A 21,241-nucleotide genomic window follows, 5' to 3' on the forward strand; every position below is an offset into this window, starting at 1 on the left:
GGAGCTCTCTCACTTCGGAGCCCTGTCATATTTCAAGGAAACAGTTTAAGTTTAATTGCAGTATAAATTTTGGGGGGCTTTTTTTTCCCTTTTACCCCTTATGAAAAGGAAAAGTTGGGGGCTACACCAGCTTGTTAGTGTAACATGCTGGTGTTGCTCCATACTTTTTATTTTCACAAGCGTTAAAAGGAAAAAAAGACCCCCAAAATTTGTAAGCAATTTCTCCTGAGTACGGAAATACCCCATATGTGGGTGTAAACTGCTCTGTGGGTGCACAACATGACTCAGGAGTGAGAGTGCACTATGTACATTTGAGGCCTAAATTGGTGATTTGCATGACATAAACGAAAACAAATAAATACCCACATGTGACCCCATTTTGGAAACTAAACACCTCACGGAACGTAAGAAGGGGTATAGTGCGCCTCAACACCCCACAGGTGTTTAATAAAAATTCTTCAAAGTTGGATGGAAAAATGAAAAAAAAAAAGTTTTTCACAAAAATGCTGGTGTTAGGCTGCTTTCACACTATAAAATTCATCCGTTTTAAAGATCCGTTTGATGTTCCGTTATGAAAACCCTGAAAATCGGCCATTAAACGTCCGTTAGAAAATCCCATTATAGTCTATGGGATTTTTACATTATCCATTTTAATCCGTTATAAATAACGGACATTATTTTGTGACGGAAGATAGTAACGGGAGAAATAGTGCATGGACCATTTCTTCCGTTCATTCTCCCGTCACAAAATAACGTCCGTTATTAATAACGGACTATAACGGATTAAAACGGATAATGTAAAAATCCCATAGACTATCATGCCTGATGAAACCGCGCAAGCGCCGTGAAACCCGTCGCATTGGATTAAAGCTGTTTGTTACCTACCTGGCTTCACTGGTCCCCTTCTTGGTCAGCGCCTGTATTCCTGCACCCCTGAAGTTTTCGCCCTCACATCTCTATCGTTTCCAGGAAGGCTGCAGACCTAATTCACTACAGCAAAACGCATATCCTTGTTGTGTGGGAATTTGCACAACTTGGCAAGGTGAGCCTTCATTTTGCCCTCCTTCCTCACACACATGTGATCCTGTTGATTCTCCACAAGGGAGCGCCTGTTCTTCTTTTGTTTTATAGACTATAATGGGATTTTCTAACCAATGTATGGGATTTTCTAACGGACGTTTAATGGCCGATTTTCAGGGTTTTCATAACAGAACATAGTGGCAAAGCAGCCTTACCCTAAATTTTTCATTTTCACAAGGGAAAATAGGAAAAAGGCCCCCCAAAAATTGCAACCCCATTTGTTCTGAGTAAGAATACACCCCATATGTGGATGTAAAGTGCTCTGCTGGCGAACTACAATGCTCAGAAGAGAAGGAGTGCCATTGGGCTTTTGAAGAGAACATTTTTCCCCAAAAGCTCAATGGCGCTCCTTCTCTTCTGAGCATTGTAGTGCGCCAGCAGAGCACTTAACGTCCACACATGGAGTATTTTCATACTCAGAAGAGATGGGGTTACAAGTTTTGGGGGGGCATTTTGTCCTATTATTCCTTGTAAAAAAAAAAATTTTTGAGGGAAAACTATCATTTTAGTGAAAAAAAAAAATCATTTACACATCCAACTTTAACGAAAAGTCATCAAACACCTGTGGGGTGTTAAGGCTCACTGGACCCCTTGTTGCGTGCCTTGAGGGGTGTAGTTTCCAAAAAAGTATGCCATGTGTTTTTTTTCTTTTTTGCTGTCCTGGCACCATAGTGGCTTCCTAAATGGGACATGCCCCCCAAAAACCATTTCAGCAAAATTTGCTTTTCAAAAGCCAAATGTGACTCTTCTGAGCATTGTAGTTTGCCCGCAAAGCATTTTACGTCCTAACATGGGGTATTGCCATACTAAGAAGAGATGGGGTTACAAATTTAGGGGGGAATTTTGTCCTATTATGGCTTGTAAAAATTTTAAATTTGAGGGAAAACTAGCATTTTAGTGAAAAAAAAAATCATTTACCCCTCCTACTTTAACGAAAAGCCGTCAAACACCTGTGGGGTGTTAAGGCTCACTGGACCCCTTGATACATGCCGCCGAACACTTGACATACATATATGAGGTATTTTCTTACTCGAGAGAAATTGGGTTACACATTTTAGGAAGATTTCTCTCCTTTTACCCCTTGTAAAAATTCAAAAACTGGGTCTACAAGAATATGCCAGTGTAAAAAATTAAGATTTAAAATTTTCTCCTTAAATTTGCTGCTATTCCTGTGAAACACCTAAAGGGTTAATAAACCTTTTGAATGTCATTTTGAATACATTGAGGGGTGCAGTTTTTATAATGGGTCATTTGTGGGGTATTTCTAATATGAAGGCCCTTCAAATCCACTTCAAATCAGTACTAGTCCCTGAAAAATGTTGCTGCTATACTTTGAAGCCCTCTGATGTCTTCCAAAAGTAAAAACATGTCAATTTTATGATGGAAACATAAAGTAGTCATATTGTATATGTGAATCAATATATAATTTATTTGGAATATTCATTTTCCTTATAAGCAGAGAGCTTCAAAGTTTAAAAAAATGCTACATTTTCAATTTTTTCATCAAATTTTGGAATTTTGCAAGTATCGACAAAATGTTACCACTAACATAAAGTAGAATATGTCAAATTAAAGGTAAAAGCATCCCAGAGTTATTAATGCTTAAAATGACAGTGGTCAGATGTGCAAAAAAATGGCTTACAGTGAAAATTGGCTGGGTCCTTAACCCCTTAACGACCAAGGACGTATATGTACGTCCTCCGCCGGCTCCCGCCATATGCTGCGGTGTCTCCGCTTCATATCGGGTCGGTCCCGGTGGCTATCAACGGCCGGGACCCGCGGCTAATACAGGACATCACCGATCGCGGTGATGCCCTGTATTAACCCTTCAGGCACAGCGATAAAAGCTGACCGCCGCGTCTGAAATGAAAGTGAATGTAACCCGGCTGCTCAGTCAGGCTGTTCGGGACCGCCGCGATTTCACCGAACAGCTTACAGGACACCGGGAGGGCCCTTACCTGCCTCCTCGGTGTCCGATCGACGAATGACTGCTCCATGCCTGAGATCCAAGCAGGAGCAGTCAAGCGCCGATAACACTGATCACAGGCGTGTTAATACACGCCAGTGAACAGCATAAGAGATCAGTGTGTGCAGTGTTATATGCCCCTATGGGAGCTATAACACTGCAAGAAAAAGAGTTTAAAAAAGGTGTTAATAAAGGTAATTTAACCCCTTCCCTAATAAAAGTTTGAATCACCCCCCTTTTCCCATAAAAAAAATAAAACAGTGTAAATAAAAATAGACATATGTGGTATCGCCGCGTGCGTAAATGTCCGAACTATAAAAATATATTGTTAATTAAACCGCACGGTCAATGGCGTACACGTAAAAAAAAAAAAAGTCCAAAAAAACGTATTTTTGGTCACTTTTTATATAATTAAAAGTTAAAGGGGTACTCTGGTGGAAAAAAAATTCTAATTAACTGGTGCCAGAAAGTTAAACAGATTTGTAAATTACTTTTATAAAAAAATCTTAATCCTTCCAGTACTTATTAGCTGCTGTATGCTCCAGAGGAAGTTGAGTTGTTCTTTTCAGTCTGACCAGAGTGCTCTCTGCTGACACCTCTATGTCAGCATACAATGGACATAAATGTACGCCCTGATGCACTGGTACTTTGTGCACCAGGATGAAGCGGTGCTCGCGTCATGCACGGCGTTGATGTCGACCATTAACCCCTCAGATGCCGTGATCAATACAGATCATGGCATCTGCGGCAGTGCGGCCATTGTAATGGCTGATCTGATCGCCCATGGCACGGCCATGGGGATCAAATGAGCAAAGATGGCGGACGTAGGTCCCTTAACCTGCCTCCGCTGCTCCAGCCTTCCAGCAGACCAGAGCAGAAGATCGCTGTTAATACTGATCAGTGCTATGCCTATGCATAGCACTGAAAAGTATTAGCAATCTAATGATTGCTATATAGTCCCCTAGAGAGTTAAAAATAAAAGTAAAACATTTTTTTTAAAAATATGAAAAATAAAAAATGTAATCACGGTGTAAACCATGGACATAAACGTAAGTGAAAAAGTAAACGTAAAAAAAAAGTCCAAAATTGCTGCTTTTTGGTCACATCACATTCCCCCAAAAAATCTATAAAAAGCAATTAAGAGTCACATATACACAAAATTGTAAAATACTAAAAAAAACTACAGGTCTTGGCACAAAAAATTAGCCCTCATATAACCCTGTATACGGAAAAATGAAGAAGTTAGAGGTGGTCAAAATGGGCGATTTTAAATATACTTATTTTGTAAAAAAAAAGTTTGAGAGTTTTTAAAAGCAGTAAAATATTAGAAAAGTGTGTAAAAATGGGTATTATTTTAATCATATTGACCCACAAAAAACATGTAATTGTTACCGAAAAAGTGTACAGCATGAAAAAGAAACCCTCCAAAATGAGTAAAATTGCGGTTTTCATTTAAATAATTTTTGGAGTTTGCCGTACATTTTATGGTACAATGAGTGATGTCATTACAAAGTACATGTTACAATTGGTTGCGCAAAAAACAAACCCTCATATGGGTCTGTGGATGGAAACATAAAAGAGTTATGGATTTTAAAAAGCGAGAAGGAAAAATCTAGAACGCAAAATGGGTTTTGTCCTTAAGGGGTTAATTTGGCACTGTCTTGGCAAAATATTAACCTTTCTAAATATGCTTAATAAAAATGTGTATCTCCTTTGTATAGAAAACCGGTAATGGAAAGAAGGACGTTGCACTCACCACAAATCACAGCAGGTTTTCTTCCAAATCATGGTTTATTCATCCTATACTCCTAAGTGCTGTACAAGCAGGCAGGAAGGAGGGAAGGGAGGGGAGCGGGCATCAGCTCTGTGGAGCTGACTGAGTGAGACGAGTCGTTTCGCAGCAGAACTGCTTGATCACGCTACTCTGGAAGAGCCAGACACCGGCCAGGGGTGTGGGAATTTAATAAAAAACTACTTGTCCAAGGGACTAAAACGGATCAAAATTTACTTGTCTCTCATGACGATCCACTTGTCCGGGACAATTTTCACTTTTACACTCTCGTTTTTTCCTCCTCCCCCTATAGTAGCCATAACTACCTACTATAATGATACCTTTTAATTTTTCAATAACTACGCCGTTTACCTTGTGGTTGAGCTAACATGTTGTTTTGATACTTTAGGCCAGCCTGATTACAGCAATACCAGATTTGTTTAGTTTCCGTCATGTTTTACTAATTTAAAAAAAAATTCTGAACTTTTTCCAATTTTTTATTGCCATTTTTTGATCCCTGTAGCTTTTTTTAAAACATTTTTTTTTTTGCATACCAGGCTGTTTGAGGGCTAATTTTTGCTCCATAATCTGTTTTTTGTATCGGTACCATTTTGGTATTGATCTGACTTTTTAATCGCTTTTAAACTTTTTTTTTTTTTTTTTTTTACACTTTATAAGACTTTTAGGAGGAATCATTAGATTCCTCATACAGATCGATAGAGTTCTATAGAACTCCACTGATCTGTGTGCTCTGTGTTCCATTGATAGAGCCTTGTCCAGCCAGGCTCTATCAATGACAGAGCCACGGGACACCGGGGAACAGAAGTAAGCCCTCCTGCTACCTCTATAGTGGATCGCCCCCCTGCGATCGTGCTGCGGGGTGGGGGGGGGCAATCCACCCCACTAGCCCACCAGGAAGCATTCCCATGTCCCTTTAGATGCCGCTATCAGCTTTGACAGCGGCGATCTAAAGGGTTAATAGCCAGCCACGGCGATCGCCGCATGCTGTCTATTAGCGCCCCCTCTACTGAGAACAGCCGCGGGCTGCAGAGTATGGAGCGAGCACAAGTCTGGAGCCCACTCCATACAGACTGCTGAGCACTGCCGCGCCCTGCTTGCCCTCGGGCTAAGGGCCGGAAAAATTCACCTGCCTGGTGCCCAGAACTGCATGTCCCGGCCATCGGGCGATAGGAATTCCACATCCCTGACCGGCTTATATATGCGGTGTTGGGGACTCAGGTAAGGTGTGCCGGAACCTGTCATGGTGATGCGTGTGAATTCCCAGGTAAAGTTTTGGACTACATGTGCATGCAACGTGAAAAAAATGTATATATACACACCAGGACATGTGACTGAAACACCGGAATTTTGGATATAACATTCAAATAACCAAAGTAGACAGCTGAATTTACAAATAATTACTATGCGGTATGGTGTCAGTCAAATGTATAAGGAAGAAGCCACTAATGAATGGCACAAATAAGCCTTAGTTGAGGATAGTAGAAACATTTGGATGAATGGAACAGCATCAAGGGTAAAATCAAGCAGTTAGTAGAGCAAACGGCTCGTGCACCAATGGCTGGAGGGGAAGTTATGACAAGAATGGAAAATTATGGAATTATGGAGTGCCGTAAATGTTCTCTGAACCTTGTGAACAGGGCACGAATGGTGGAGCACACGTAAAACAGTTCACACGGGCATATGATGGCATAAACTACGAAGTCTGTTCTACATGTTATCAGATCTTTAACATATATGTAGACAACCCCAATGTGATAATTACTTCCATTCAGGTAGTGAGAGCAATAGGATCAGTGGCCGCATTTAAAATTACTGGAGAGGGAAGAGGTAAGCCAGTCAGATTTCAGGGTGTTAGAGGAAAATGTGCTTCTTACTAGATAATCTTTAATAGTCTTGTTCTTTCTATCGGCGAAGATGGGTTTGTTCCTCGCTACTTCATGAAGATCAGGATCTTCTTCCAGCAGGTACTAATGTTTAAGGACTTTTTTTTTCAATAGAGCGGACGTTACTGAACTTAAATAAAAAAATAAAACGTTTCAGTTTATCAGGGCGAGTATACCTTTTTTTCCTTCTTTACCAACGAGGAGCATGGTTTTCCACTTAAATTGATGCTGTTCCATTCATCCAAATTTTTCTATTATCCTCAACTAAAGCTTATTTGTGCCGTTCATTAGTGACTTCTTCCTTATACATTGTGACTGACACCATACCGCATAGTAATTATTTGTAAATTCAACTGTCTACTTTGGTTATTTAAATGTTATATATCCATAGTTCCGGTGTTACAGTCACATGTCCTGGTGTGTAAACAAACATTTTTTTCACGTTGCATGCACACACGTCATCCAAAACTTTACCTGAGAATTCACACACATCACCATGACAGGTTCCGGCGCACCTTACCTGAGTCACCAACACCGCATATATAAGTCGGTGTCTGGCTCTTCCTGAGTAGCGTGATCAAGCAGTTCTGCGAAACAACTCGTCGCACTCAGTCAGCTCCACAGAGCTGATGCCCGCTCCCCTCCCTTCCTGCCTGCTTGTACAGTACTTCGGAGTATTGGATGAATAAGCCATGATTTGAAAGAAAACCTGCTGTGATTTGTGGAGAGTGCAACGTTCTTCTTTCCATAACCCGTTAGCACCTCCACTCCTACTGCATATCTGGTCCCCCGCATAGCGGGTCATTGCCATTGTTCTTTATATTTGTTCAGGCTTTTTGGTGCCTGTTGGCTTTTTTCTATACAAACGTGTATTGCATTTCCTCTTTTTTTCAACCTGTTGCACACTAAGCCGTTGCCCATGGAAACAGAAAGAGGGACGGGAGGACGCGGACAAGTTCTTTGAACCTGTAATTCTAAGGAAAAAGTTGAACTTACTAGCACTCGCAATCTCGAGTTCAGATTGCAAAAAATCGTCTTTTTTGGACCATAAAATCTTTGAAATCCTATGTCTTTAACAAAACAAACAGTACAGAGAGGACTATGTGTTTATAAAGAACCCTCACAGTTCCACGAGGACGCTGATTTGAAAAGAGAATGGGATACACTACATCTGCATCACTCAATCAATATAATGAAGCTCGTGCTAAAACAAAATGAAAAAGAATATGAAAGAATATCATTGGAGTTAACAAAAATAAAAGTGGAGTTAGAATCAAGATTAACGGAAACGGAATTAAAACAACTATTGCAAAAAATTTGTGATAAATTGGTCACCTTACAGAAGGACCTTAAAGAGAGGAAAAGGGAATAAAATCTTCACCTGGAAAATAACGCCGAGTAGTTCAAGAAGAAAAAAACGTTCCACAGAGGAAAAAGAAAGTCAGCAAAGATTATTGGACCACCGAATCTGACACCAGCTCCTCAGAAGAAAGGAATAACCCCAGACACACATTGAATAAAAGGCTACCCCCTACAAAACAGGACACTAGACCTTTTACAAGCACATCAGAAATCCCTTTAGGAGGACAACCCGGAGAGGGGCAAGAAACGTAAGGGAAACCAGGTCAGGTACCAAAAGGAAGACTGTGACGTGGTGGACATAGGACAGAACAGTTATCAACTTGGCCCAGATTCCTCTGGACCAATCTTGCTTCTTCCTTTTGAGCAAAGGTTTGAATTATTGTATTTCCACTTCATTTGATTGGCCTGGCTTCGAAATTGATTTGCACAAGAATATAAGAAAAATTTATATACACAAAATGTTTCATGAAAAAAACACTAACACAGAACTAATAAAAGAAGGTGAACAACCTGCTTTGCTGGGTTCACTTGGATTTAGTGCACATTTTGCTAGTAGCCCCTCAGATACGTCGGATGTAGCACTTCTCCTCAGTCTGCAGAACCCTGATATAATCACTCTTGGAGTAGAAGAAACCACTATTCTGGAAGCGTTTAAGGGAGGAAAAAGTCCACGTTCTCACCACCATTAATTAGTGGTAGCAACCTGGAAAAATTTAAAGATGCAGGCACCAGGGACATGAAAGCCCTCTTGTACCCCAGCCCCCCAAAGAATCTTACCATTAAGGAAAAGAAGGCTTTACAATGGCTGAAGGAGATACCTGATATTGTCATAAAAAAGGCCGACAAAGGCAACAGTATAGTTATTCTCTCAATGCCTGTCTGACACCAGGACCTATGTAAAAACCACTTATAAGAACCACGTGATAAGAACCACATGATAAAACCACATGATAAGACCACACAAAAAGTCTTATCAAATCTTAGGACCTTTCTAAAACAGTAAGTGGAAACGGCCTCATATCAAGAAGGACAGCAGTGAAACTTATTCCTGACACTCCATGCAAGCCACAATGGTACTATCTACCCAAAGTGCACAAGTCACTGGAGAAACCTCCAGGTCGCCAGATAGTCTTGGGTAACGGTTGGGTAACCGAGTACCTTTCACAATATGTGGATTGGCTGTTGCTGGAACACTCATGTTTCAGTAGACTGGAACACAGATGATAGTGGATCCGCTGGACCTGTGTGGTAGATGACTCGGACCGTACCAGGGAGCGGAGTCTAAGTTTTCACCAGAGCCCGCCACAAAGCGGGATGGACTTGCTGCGGCAGGCGACACCCAGGTTGCTACCCCTGGCACGGCTCGGCCACACAGGCAGCTGAGGAGATTCGAGGCACAGGTGGGATTAGGCAACTGGTGGTCTGGGCAGGCAGCACAGTAGCATAGTCAATAACGTAGCAAATGGTCAGTAGGCAGGCGGCAAAGAAGCAAGGTCAGGTCATGGAGCAAAGGTATGATACACAGCAAGGCAATACACAGGAAGGCTTTTTCAAAGATCTGGCAGGGAAGTGTGGGAGGTGGAGGAATTTATCAAAAAGCCACAGGTGTTACTTCACTAATCGGCGCACTGGTCCTTTAAATCTTAAAGCGCCGGCGTGCGTGCGCCCTAGGGTACGGGGAAACGCATGCCGGAGCAGAGAGGCAGGGGCAGGAGAAGCACCAGATGAGTGACGGGCTGGGATTCTGATGCAGGCGCGTCCCGCAATGCGAACCACAGCCCCCTCGGCAGCCGCAGGTAACGGGACCATGTGCTCATGGCCAGCGTATGCGGCCGGAGCGCATAACGTAACAGTTGCGTCCTCTTCTGTCTGTCTCTTATCTCAAGGATACAGATGCCTTTCTTGATCTGCTACAGGATGTGCCTATAGAAAGCACATACAAACTGAGAACTATAGATGTGGAGTCTCTATATTCCCGAATCCCACAAGAACTGGGTGTTAATGCCGTAAGAGAATTCTTAATAGATGCAGGGAAGTATTCCTCCTACTGTAGTTTTGTCACAGATGCCATTGCCTTCGTCTTAGGTAATAACTATTTTCAATTCGATGGGTCTGGTACAAGCAGTGTACGGGTACGGCTATGGGGACCCCAATCTCCTGTACCCTGGCTAACATTTTTCTGGCAACACGAGAGCAATAACACTGTACTGCAGATATATGGACGATATCTTTGTGCTCTGGGACAGTAGGGAAAAATAGTTTAATGCCTTTGTTACAGATCTAAATAATGAGAACAAAATGAACATGCAATTACCCACCTTCTTTCACCATAAAGAAATACAATTTTTGGATGTTGTGGTTTCATTATAAAAAAAACAACCAAATAGTAACTGGGGGTTACAGAAAACCTTGATCCCCTATGCTCTATCTGCATCATGACAGTTTCCACCCTGAATACACCAAGGCAGCCCTACCATGTAGCCAACTATTGCACCTTAAAAAAGCGACCCCTCTATCTTCCAAGACCAGGCAAATCAGCTGATGGAACACCTGCACAAGAGGAGTTACCCAAGAAGAGTGGCCGAAAAAGCCATGGAGCGCATTAAGGCGAAACCCTGCTGGTAAATAAGGAAAAAAGGTATACTCGCCCTGATAAACTGAAACTTTTTATTTTTTCCTTTAAGTTCAGTAACATGTCCGTTCTATAGAAAAAAAACGTCCTTAAACATTGGTACCTGCTAGAAGAAGATCCTGATCTTCATGAAGTAGCGAGGAACAAACCCATCTTCGCATATAGAAAGAACAAGACTATTAAAGATTATCTAGTAAGAAGCACATTTTCCTCTAACACCCTGAAATCTGACTGGCTTACCTCTTCTTCCCTCTCTGGTAATATTAAATGCGGCCACTGCTAGTTACTCTCACTACCTGAATGGAAGTAATTATCACATCGGGGTCATCTACATACATGTTAAAGATCTGATGACATGCAGAACAGACTTCGTAGTTTATGCCATCTTATGCTCGTGTGAACAGTTTTACGTGGGCTCCACCATTCGTGCCATTCACAAGGTTCAGAGAACATTTACGGCACTCCAGATTGGGCACTGGAGTGCCGAAACTATCTGAGCATGTCCGCAGGGTCCACTCCGGGGACTCTACTTGCCTTAAATTTCTGAGGATTGTGCGTGTCATATGCCCATACCTAGGAAAGACGAAAGAAAACACTCTGCGCCAAAAAGAAGCTATCAGGATCTTGAAATTAAGAGCCACAGAAGGACTTGGCCTAAATGAGAAAAATGAATTGAATTCTTGTATTTGAACCATCCGCTGCTTACTTTATATTTTTATTTGTCCGCTTTTTGTTTTCTCTCCTTAGGAACAAAATTTTCTGGATTTTTCCTGCTTTTCCTTTTCTGTTGTATTCCATAATTTTCCGTTCTTGTCATAACTTCCCCTCCAGCCATTGGTGCACGAGCCATTTGCACTACTAACTGCTTGATTTTACCCTTGATGCTGTTCCATTCATCCAAATGTTTCTACTATACTCAACTAAGGCTTATTTGTGCCATTCTTTAGTGGCTTCTTCCTTATACATTGTGACTGACACCATGCCGCATAGTAATTATTTGTAAATTCAGCTGTCTACTTTGGTTATTTGAATGTTATATATCCAAAGTCCCTGCATTTCAGTCACATGTCCTGGTGTGTATACATAAATTTTTTTCACATTGCACGCACACAAGTCGTCCAAAACTTTACCTGAGAATTCACAAGCATCACCATGACAGGTTACGGCCCACCTTACCTGAGTCACCAACACAACATATATAAGCCGGGGTCTGGCTCTTCCTGAGTAGCGTGATCAAGCAGTTCTGTGAAACGACTTGTCGCACTCAGTCAGCTCCACGGAGCTAATGCCCGCTCCCCTCCCTTCCCGCCTGCTTGCACAGCACTTCGGCGGATAGGATGAATAAACCATGATTTGAAAGAAAACCTGCTGTGATTTGTGGAGAGTGCAACATTCTTCTTTCCATTACCCGTTTACTATGAATGACTTGCTACTCCGTTAGCACCTCCACTCCTACAGCATATCTGGTCCCCCACATAGAGGGTCATTGCCATTGTTCTTTATATTCGTTCAAACATTTTGGTGCTGGTAGGCTTTTTTCTATACAAAACATGTCTCCTTTTTATAGAAATCATGGCTTATATAAAGACCACTAGGGGTCTCCATACCACCCAGAACGCCTGCAGCATCATCGTTGTCCCAGCTGAAGCACAGGCTGGGACAAAGTCCAATAAGTGAGGGTGGGATTAGCACTTCTCTAAGCTCACTCCTGTCCTGTCTATCAGACTCTATCAGAGGGAATTGCAGAGCAGCCATTGCAGAAATTGGATAAAGAGACCCTGCACAGCAGACTCGGGGAAGAAGTGAATGCTTGGTGAGTGGGGGCGGGCTTATTGCTTGCCTCAGGCATCCCCCTTCCTGAGCAGTGGATGTCAGAATCAGTGGTCAGCAGAACAGAGGGATTTGTGAGCCAATTACTGACACTATCAAAAAAGCAATATTTTTCCTGGATAGGTCCTAAAGTATTACACCACTTCACAAAACCCTAACAAGGCTGTTGCCCTTAGGACTCTCCCTTTTTAAAAATAATATTTTATTGTTACTAATTGAATCAAAAATCCCTAATAGCATAAATGTATGTGTTGTGTTAAAATCAAAATGTGTACTGAACGCTCAAGGAACAATATCAGATTCTCTCTAATATCCTAATTTGGGGTCCTCTAAAGCATTGAAATCTATTTGTCTAGTCAGTGCTGCAGCATTTAGATGGTTTATGTTATAACTGAGGTGTAGTGGATCCGCTAACCTGTGAGGATGATGACGTGGGCCGTAGCAGGCAGCGGAGTCTAAGGTGCCAGAGCCCGCCGCAAAGCGGGATGGACTTGCTGCGGCAGGCGGCACCCAGGTCGCTACCCCGACACGGCTCATCCATACACACAGCTGAGGTGTAACGTGGCACTGGAAGCATAAGGCAACACATAGTCAGAACAGGCAGGAGGTCAGGGCTGGTGGCACAGTAGCAAGGTCAGGTCACATAGCAAAAGGTCAGAGGGCAGGCGGCACAGGAGCAAAGTCAGGATATGTAGCAATCGGGTCAGATACACGGCAAAGCAAGACACAAAACTGCACGCTCTTTCTAAGGCTGATATGGCACAAAGATCTGGCAAGGGTAAAAAGGAAGTGCTTGTACTTATAGGGTCATGGAGCAGCATGAACCAATTAAATGTGTACTGTCCTTTTAAATTTCACAGAGCCGGCGCATGCGTGCCCTAGGAGGCGGGGACGCACGTGTTGGCAAGCAGAAGCACACGGGGACGTCAAGGGAGGTAAGAAGGAGAGGGCTGAATGTGATCGCATCGCGGGATGCGAATCGCAGTACGGACTGTGCCGGGCAGCGGAGGAGGAGTGTGTCCGCGGCCAGCATGTCTGACCACGGCGCAACTCCTAACATTTTACTAATCAATATCCTTCCTCTATTAGGCTCATTTCCTACATCGTTCCCATATTATGTTCCTCAGTTGCTCCCACATTGCTTATTTAAAGGGGTAGAAAGTTAAATTAATGCCAGAAAGTTAAACAGATTTGTAAATGACTTCTATTAAAAAATCTTAATCTTTCCAGTACTTTTTAGGGTCTATATACTACAGAGGAAATGGTTTTATTTTTGGAACACAGAGCTCTCTGATGACATCATGACCACAGTGCTCTCTGCTGACATCTCTGTCTATTTTAGGAACTGTCCAGAGCAGCATATGTTTGCTATGGGGATTTTCTTCAGCTCCGGACAGTTCCTAAAATGAACAGAGATGTAGGCAGGGAGCACTGTGGTCATGATGTCAGCAGAGAGCTCTGTGTTCCAAAAAGAAAACCATTTCCTCTGTAGTATTTAGAAGCTAATAAGTACTGGAAAGATTAAGATTTTTTAATAGAAGTAAATTACAAATCGGTTTAAATTCCTGGCACCAGTTGATTGAAAAAAAAAAAGAAGTTTTCCACGGTAGTACCTTTAAACAAGCATAGAATAGACCTCCCTGACGTTTCGCCAGATCGACCGGCTATGTCAAGGCTCAAGGTACTAATACCACCATGGACAGCAGATCGGAGCTTATATCAACGCAAACAATGAAGTGTTTAATTTTAACCAATCCAATTCCTCTCCGTCATTCTGGCCATGCATTACTTCCCACTCACTGATCAATGTGTCAATTAAAGTGGAGGGAGTATATCAGGGCATCTAATCATTCTATTATGCGTAAAGAAGAGAGGGGGATCCCTAAGTTTATGGCATTTAGTTCCCATGAAGGGGGTTTGTGAAATAAAATACAAAAGCTAGACACCTAAAAAAAAAACACATAAAGCATCTGCATGACCTAGTGAGTAACATATATATAAGCATTATTTTTTTTCTGTGCAGCTCTGAGGTATAATAAAGGCTGTAACTCGGGATTAGAATAAGATAAGGAAAACAATCCATTGCATTGTTACTTATGTTTAGTACTAGCTGAGTACCCGGCGTTGCCCGGTTTTTCCTTCCTAATCCTTGTTGGGAGGAAAATCCACAAAGGAGGAAGCTTTTGACTTCACATCCTGTCCTCATATATTGTTGTCATATCTCGTCCTCATATCCCGACCTCACATCCCGTCCTCATATCCCGTCATCATAACTTGACCTCGTATCCTGACCTCCTATCCTGTCCTCATATCTCGACCTCATATCCAGTCCTCCTATCATGTCCTCATATCCCGACCTCACATCCCGTCCTCATATCCCATCATCATATCTCGACCTCGTATCCTGACCTCCTATCCTGTCCTCATATCTTGACCTCATATCCCATCCTCCTATCACGTCCTCATATCCCGACCTCCTATCCTGTCCTCCTATCCTGACCTCATATCCCGTCCTCATATCCTCACCTCCTATCTCGACCTCATATCCCGTCCTCATATCCCATCCTCATATCCCGACCTCCTATCTTGACCTCATTTCCCCTCCTCCTATCTCGACCTCATATCTCGTCCTTATATCCCATCCTCATATCCCTACCTCATATCCCGTCCTTATGTCCCATTCTCACATCCTGTCCTCAGGTGAGACTGATTTGTGATGAAGATATTGTAAGCTGAAAATAGAAAGGGACGTGGCTTTGTGGGTCTGGGTGTGATTTCCAAGCCAGACCGATGCACAAAAAGGGTAGATTATAAAAGGGGTGGGGCTTAAACAGTGGGCATGTCTTTGTGAGATGGGGTTTGGCTTGCAAGCTGGATTGACACATTCACCAGGAGATGCAGAGCGGAGCTTGTGGAGTTAGGTACTGGAAGTCCCATATGCTTGCATTGGACTTTTAAAAAAAAAAAAAAAAAAAAACATCTTTTATATAAGGGTGTATGTAAGGGTTAATTTAAATATCATATCTTTTTATTTGACATATAAGTAATAAGTGCACCAGGTATTATTGAAATATCTCCAGCCATACGGAAGTTATGTGGGAACATACATTTCCCATTTATTTGCATGGGACTTTAAACAAAAAACCCCACCCTGGCAAATGGGGGTGAATAAGGGTTAAATTACCAATCCTATGTTTTGTTGTTGACATATAAGTAACATGTGTGCATAGTTTCATGTTAATATCTTTAGCGGTTTGGAAGTGATGCTGGAACATACACACACACATTGAGTTTTATATATACACTACCTGAGTACCCGGTGTTGCCCGGTTTTTCCTTCCTCATCCTTGTTGGGGAGGAAAATCAACAGAAGAGGAAGCTTTTGACTTCATATCCCATCCCCATATATTGTTGTCACATCCCAACCCCATATCCCGTCCTCATACCCCGACCTCCTATACAGTCCTCCTATCCCATCCTCCTATCCAGTCCTCCTATCTCGACCTCCTGTCCCCACCTCCTATCCTGACCTCCTATCCTGTCCTCCTATCTCGACCTCCTGTCCCGACTTCCTATCCCATCCTCCTATCCCATCATCATATCTCCACCTCATATCCTGACCTCCTATCCCACCCTCCTATCCCAACCTCCTATCTCGACCTCCTATCCTGACCTCCTATCCCGTCCTCATATCCCGACCTCCTAGCCCATCCTCCTATCTCCACCTCCAATCTCTACCTCCTATCCCGTCCTCATATCCTGACCTCCTAACTCGACCTCCTATCCCAACCTCCTATCTCATCCTCCTATCCCGACCTCCTATCCCGTCCTCCTATCTCCACCTCCTATCTCGACCTCCTATCCCGTCCTCTTATCCCGTCCTCATATCCTGACCTCCTATGCCATCCTCCTATCTCCACCTCCTATCCCGTCCTCCTATCTCAACCTCCTATCCTGACCTCCTACCCCGTCCTCCTATCCCGTCCTCCTATCTCGACCTCCTATCCCATCCTCATATCCCAACCTCCTATCCCGACCGCCTATCTCAACCTCCTATCCCGTCCTCAAATCCCTACCTCATATCCCGACCTCCTAACTCGACCTCCTATCCCGACCCGTAATATGTGCACCAGGTATTGAAATATCTCCAGCCGTACAGAAGTTATGAGAACATACATTTCCCATTTATTTGCATGGGACTTTAAACAAAAACCCTGACCCTGGCAAATGGGGGTGAATAAGGATTAAATTACCTATCCTATGTTTGTTGTTGACATATAAGTAACATGTGTGCCAAGTTTCATGTTAATATCTTTAGCGGTTTGGATGTGATGCTGGAACATACACACACACATTGAGTTTTATATACAGTAACCCCCCGACATGCGATGGCCCCGACATATGATAAAATCGACATACGATGGCCTCTCAGAGGCCATCGCATGTCGATGTCAGCATCGACATACGATGCTTTTATATGTCAGGGCCATCACATTAACTGCTATCCGACAGCGCAAAATGCTTAAGCTGCTGTCGGATAGCAGTTTAAGCATCCCGGACAGGTTTGCTTATCTATCCCCGCTGCTCCGGGTCCACTTCGCGATCCTCTGGCATCTTCTGTATCTTCTCCAGGGTCCGGGCCTTGCTTTCCGGCGTCGTTATGACGTCACTACGCACGCCGTGCCGGCGCAGCAGCGTAATAACGTCACCAGAAAGCGAGGCCCGGACCCTGCAGAAGATGCGGAAGAAGCCAGAGGATCCCGAAGAAGACACCGGAGCAGCCGGACAGCATCGGGAGCCCCTGGGACAGCATCGGGAGCGGTGAGGATGCGGTCCGGAGCAGCGGGGACAGGTGAGTATAACTTTCTATACTATACATTGCACGGATCCCTCAACATACGATGGATTCGACAAACGATGGGTTGTTTGGAACGAATTACCATCGTATGTTGAGGGACCACTGTATATAGACTAGCTGAGTACCTGGCGTTGCCCGGTTTTTCCTTCCTAATCCTTGTTGGGGAGGAAAATAAACAAAGGAGGAAGCTTTTGACTTCATATCCCATCATCATATATTGATGTAATATCCCAACCTATCCCTTTCTCCTATCTCGACCTCCTATCCCGTCCTCCTATCCCGACCTCCTATCTCGACCTCCTATCCCGTCCTCCTATCCCGACTTCCTATCTCGACCTCCTATCTCTACCTCCTATCCCGACCTCCTATCCCGACCTCCTATCCAACCTCCTATCCCGACCTCCTATCTCGACCTTCTATCTTGGCCTCCCATCTCGGCCTCCTATCCTGTCTTCCTATCCCGACCCGTAATATGTGCACCAGGTATTTAAATATCTCCAGCCGTATGGAAGTTATGTGGGAACATATATTTCTCATAGACTTGTATGACATAAACCCGCCCCTGGCAAATGGGGGTGGGTAAGGGTTAAATGACCTATCCTATGTTTGTTGTTGACATAGAAGTAACGTGTGCCAAGTTTCATGTTAATATCTTTAGCTGTTTGGACGTGATGCTGGAACATACACACACAATGGGGGAGATTTATCAAAGCTGTCTATGTCCCGCATCAGTATAGACCAACCTACAGAGGGTTAGACCGGTCTATTGTGCACCTAATTTATCAAAAGGCACACGGCTCTTGTTAATTCTGTGCATAGACTTCAGGATCTATGCTTTACACTGTATTTAAACCTGCTCCAGTATGGTCTGACATTTCAGCGTACTTTCAGCTGATGCGACTTGTCGCTTTTGATAAATTCAGCACCAATGCATTTTTCCATCTAAAATAGACTAGAATGCATCATGTTCTAAAAATCCTCTAAAGCAAAAGTCGCACAAATTTAGACTGCGACTTTCTGTGCGACAAATTTAGACAGGAAAAAACAGTCTAAATCCTTTGATAAATATCCCCCATTGAGTTTTATATATATAGATAACGTATATAAGATATAAAATGTTGTTCAAAGGTGTTCATATCCTCTTTAATCTTAGCATAAATGAATCTTTTGGGGAACAAAGGGCTTAAAGGGGTTATCCAGGAAAAAACTTTTTTTTTATATCAACTTTTTTTTATATCAACTGGCTCCAGAAAATTAAACAGATTTGTAAATTACTTCTATTAAAAAAATTAATTCCTTTCAGCTGCTGAAGTTGAGTTGTTCTTTTCTGTCTAAGTGCTCTCTGATGACACCTGTTTCGGGAACTGTCCAGAGTAGAAGCAAATCCCCATAGCAAACCTTTTCTACTCTGTGCAGTTCCTGAGACAAGCAGAGATGTCAGTAGAGAGCACTGTTGCCAGACAGAAAAGCACAACTCAACTTCAGCAGCTGATAATTATTGGAAGGATTAAGATTTTTTAATAGAAGAAATTTACAAATCTGTTTAACTTTCTGGAGCCAGTTGATTTAAAAAAAAATAAAATAAAAAACAAGTTTTTTTCCTGGAATACCCCTTTAATAACTATTGCTAAAGGCTGATTTTTTTTCTCTTTGTCTGCACTTTAAAGTGACTTAAAGGTAAAGCTTCAGTTAAAGTAAATAATGATGAATGTCAAAATGTAACCATAATCGGTTTCTGATGTGATGCTTTGCCCAGCATGTTCTCAATACGTTAAAGTGAATATTTAGCTTGAAATTGTTGAAAACTCAGCATTTTATGGTTCATAAACGACACCATGATTACCATAATTTACCAAAAGATGTCAGTATAATTAAGTCAACTATTCTGGAATTGTTAAGAAGTAATTAAAACAAAACACAACACTAGTAAATTACTAGAATCCATTTCAGCAGGGTAACTGTGTTTCAGGAGCCTTTTTACAAATACATAAAGATTTATATGGCAGAGCACTGCAAACTTAAAAACCAGGCTTTGTTTCAAAACTAGATTTATCTCCAGGCCCTTTGTGGTTCTTTGGGGAACTCTAACTCTAAATTATTTCTTCCAGGAACCTGGTTCCCCACCTGTTTTTCCTCGCTTTACAGCATAGCAGAACAGGAGGTAAGGGAATTACTAGGGAACAGGTGAGTTATTCCGTATAACAAAGCCAATATGTAACCCGGTTCTGCACAACATTTTGTAAGATGGAAATTGTTTTAATATTTCCATCTTTCCTGTGGACTGTCAGTACAGTTTTACAAATAGCTGAGTTAAACAGTGGGTTATACAGTGTTATGTAAAGTGCATAATACAAGGAACCTTTTATAGTGTTGGATGGTAACAAGATAGAGATATACCGCTCTATAATATAAAGACTCATGTAGGCTCCTACTACTGGCCCCCATGTTTAGGAGGACATAATTGACTAGTTAATATATATTAAACAAGAAGTAGCCTGCTGATACTTTTGCCAACTGCAGTGGGCACCGTGTTAGATCTTTTTTTTTTATTAGTAAGCACTGAAAGAGGGGAACAGTGCTCATTCCTTCTCTAAAAAACTGAAATTTGGGTGGGCATGTAACGGGAAAAATAAATGCCCACTAAATTATTTGCTTGTAGTAGATCTTTTTAAATCTTGATACTACTGGATAGTGAAAGGCCTGCTTTAAAGGGAAACTGAGAGCAGGGTGACCTAAATATACACGTAGATAGTTTGGGTCCCCCTGTTTCTAATGCTTCTTACCAGATGAAAATCAGTGCAGCCATTTAGGACATATCCATCATGTTGCCAATGTGGTCATTTCTTTTATATGATATGGAGGCAGGCTGCTGCCGATAACTCTGCCCCCTTTTTATGTACATGCTGAGGAAAAGGGGATTAATATTCATTGGGGACTGAGTTCTCGAAATACAGGGCGGAGTCAATGTCCGTAATGGGCGGGAGAAAACATTATACATATAGCAGCATCCACCTCCATTGCAGATAAGAAGAAATTACCATAGTAGCAACAAGATGAATACCTCCTGAACAGCTGCACCTACAGTGGGGATGAAAAGTTTGGGCACCCCAGGTAAAAAAAAAAAAAATTATTAATGTGCATAAAGAAGCCAAGGAAAGATGGAAAATTCTCCAAAAGGCATCAAATTACAGATTAGACATTCTTATAATATGTCAACAAAAGTTAGATTTTATTTCCAATCATTTACACTTTCAAAATAACAGAAAACAAAAAAATAGCGTCTGCAAAAGTTTGGGCACCCTGCAGAATTTATAGCATGCACTGCCCCCTTTGCAAAGCTGAGACCTGCCAGTGTCATGGATTGTTCTCAATCCTCATCTGGGAAGACCAGGTTATGTCAATCTCAAAGGTTTTAAATGCCCAGACTCATCTGACCTTGCCCCAACAATCAGCACCATGGGTTCTTCTAAGCAGTTGTCTAGAAATCGGAAACTGAAAATAGTTGACGCTCAAAAAGCTGGAGAAGGCTATAAGAAGATAGCAAAATGTTTTCAGATGTCAATATCCTCTGTTCGGAATGTAATTAGGAAATGGCAGTCATCAACAACAGTGGAAGTTAAAGCAAGATCTGGAAGACCAAGAAAAATATCAGACAGAACAGCTCGCAGGATTGTCAGAAAAACAATTCAAAACCCACGTTTGACTGCACAATCTCTCCAGAAAAATCTAGCAGACACTGGAGTTGTGGTACACTATTCTACTATAAAGAGATACTTGTACAAATATGGTCTTCATGGAAGAGTTATCAGAAGAAAACCACTTCTACGCCCTCACCACA

At 42.2% G+C, this 21,241-nt stretch overlaps 2 protein-coding genes across 8 annotated transcripts in view; one reads left to right on the forward strand and one right to left on the reverse strand.

Annotated features, from left to right (window-relative positions):
• Positions 1-21,241, forward strand: part of LOC130276920 (proteasome subunit beta type-11-like) — an 82,470-nt gene that overhangs the window by 56,137 nt on the left and 5,092 nt on the right. For 4 of the 6 annotated variants that reach the window (XR_008845298.1, XR_008845301.1, XR_008845300.1 and 1 more), the window contains one exon: positions 19,512-19,587. Coding sequence is in view for 1 of the 6 variants with exons in the window: in XM_056526943.1 (XP_056382918.1) it covers positions 13,406-13,480; positions 19,512-19,564 (128 nt within the window). In the remaining 5 variants the exon portion in view is untranslated. Of the gene's footprint in view, positions 1-13,405; positions 13,481-19,511; positions 19,588-21,241 lie in introns of all 6 variants that reach the window. The other 2 variants (XM_056526943.1, XR_008845302.1) reach the window with 2 other exon arrangements.
• The window catches only part of CDH24 (cadherin 24), a 132,547-nt gene that overhangs the window by 17,664 nt on the left and 93,642 nt on the right, over positions 1-21,241 (reverse strand). The gene's annotated exons all lie outside the window — the stretch shown is intronic.

The sequence above is a fragment of the Hyla sarda genome, chromosome 1 (genome assembly GCF_029499605.1).
Source record: "Hyla sarda isolate aHylSar1 chromosome 1, aHylSar1.hap1, whole genome shotgun sequence".
Classification (NCBI taxonomy): domain Eukaryota; kingdom Metazoa; phylum Chordata; class Amphibia; order Anura; family Hylidae; genus Hyla; species Hyla sarda.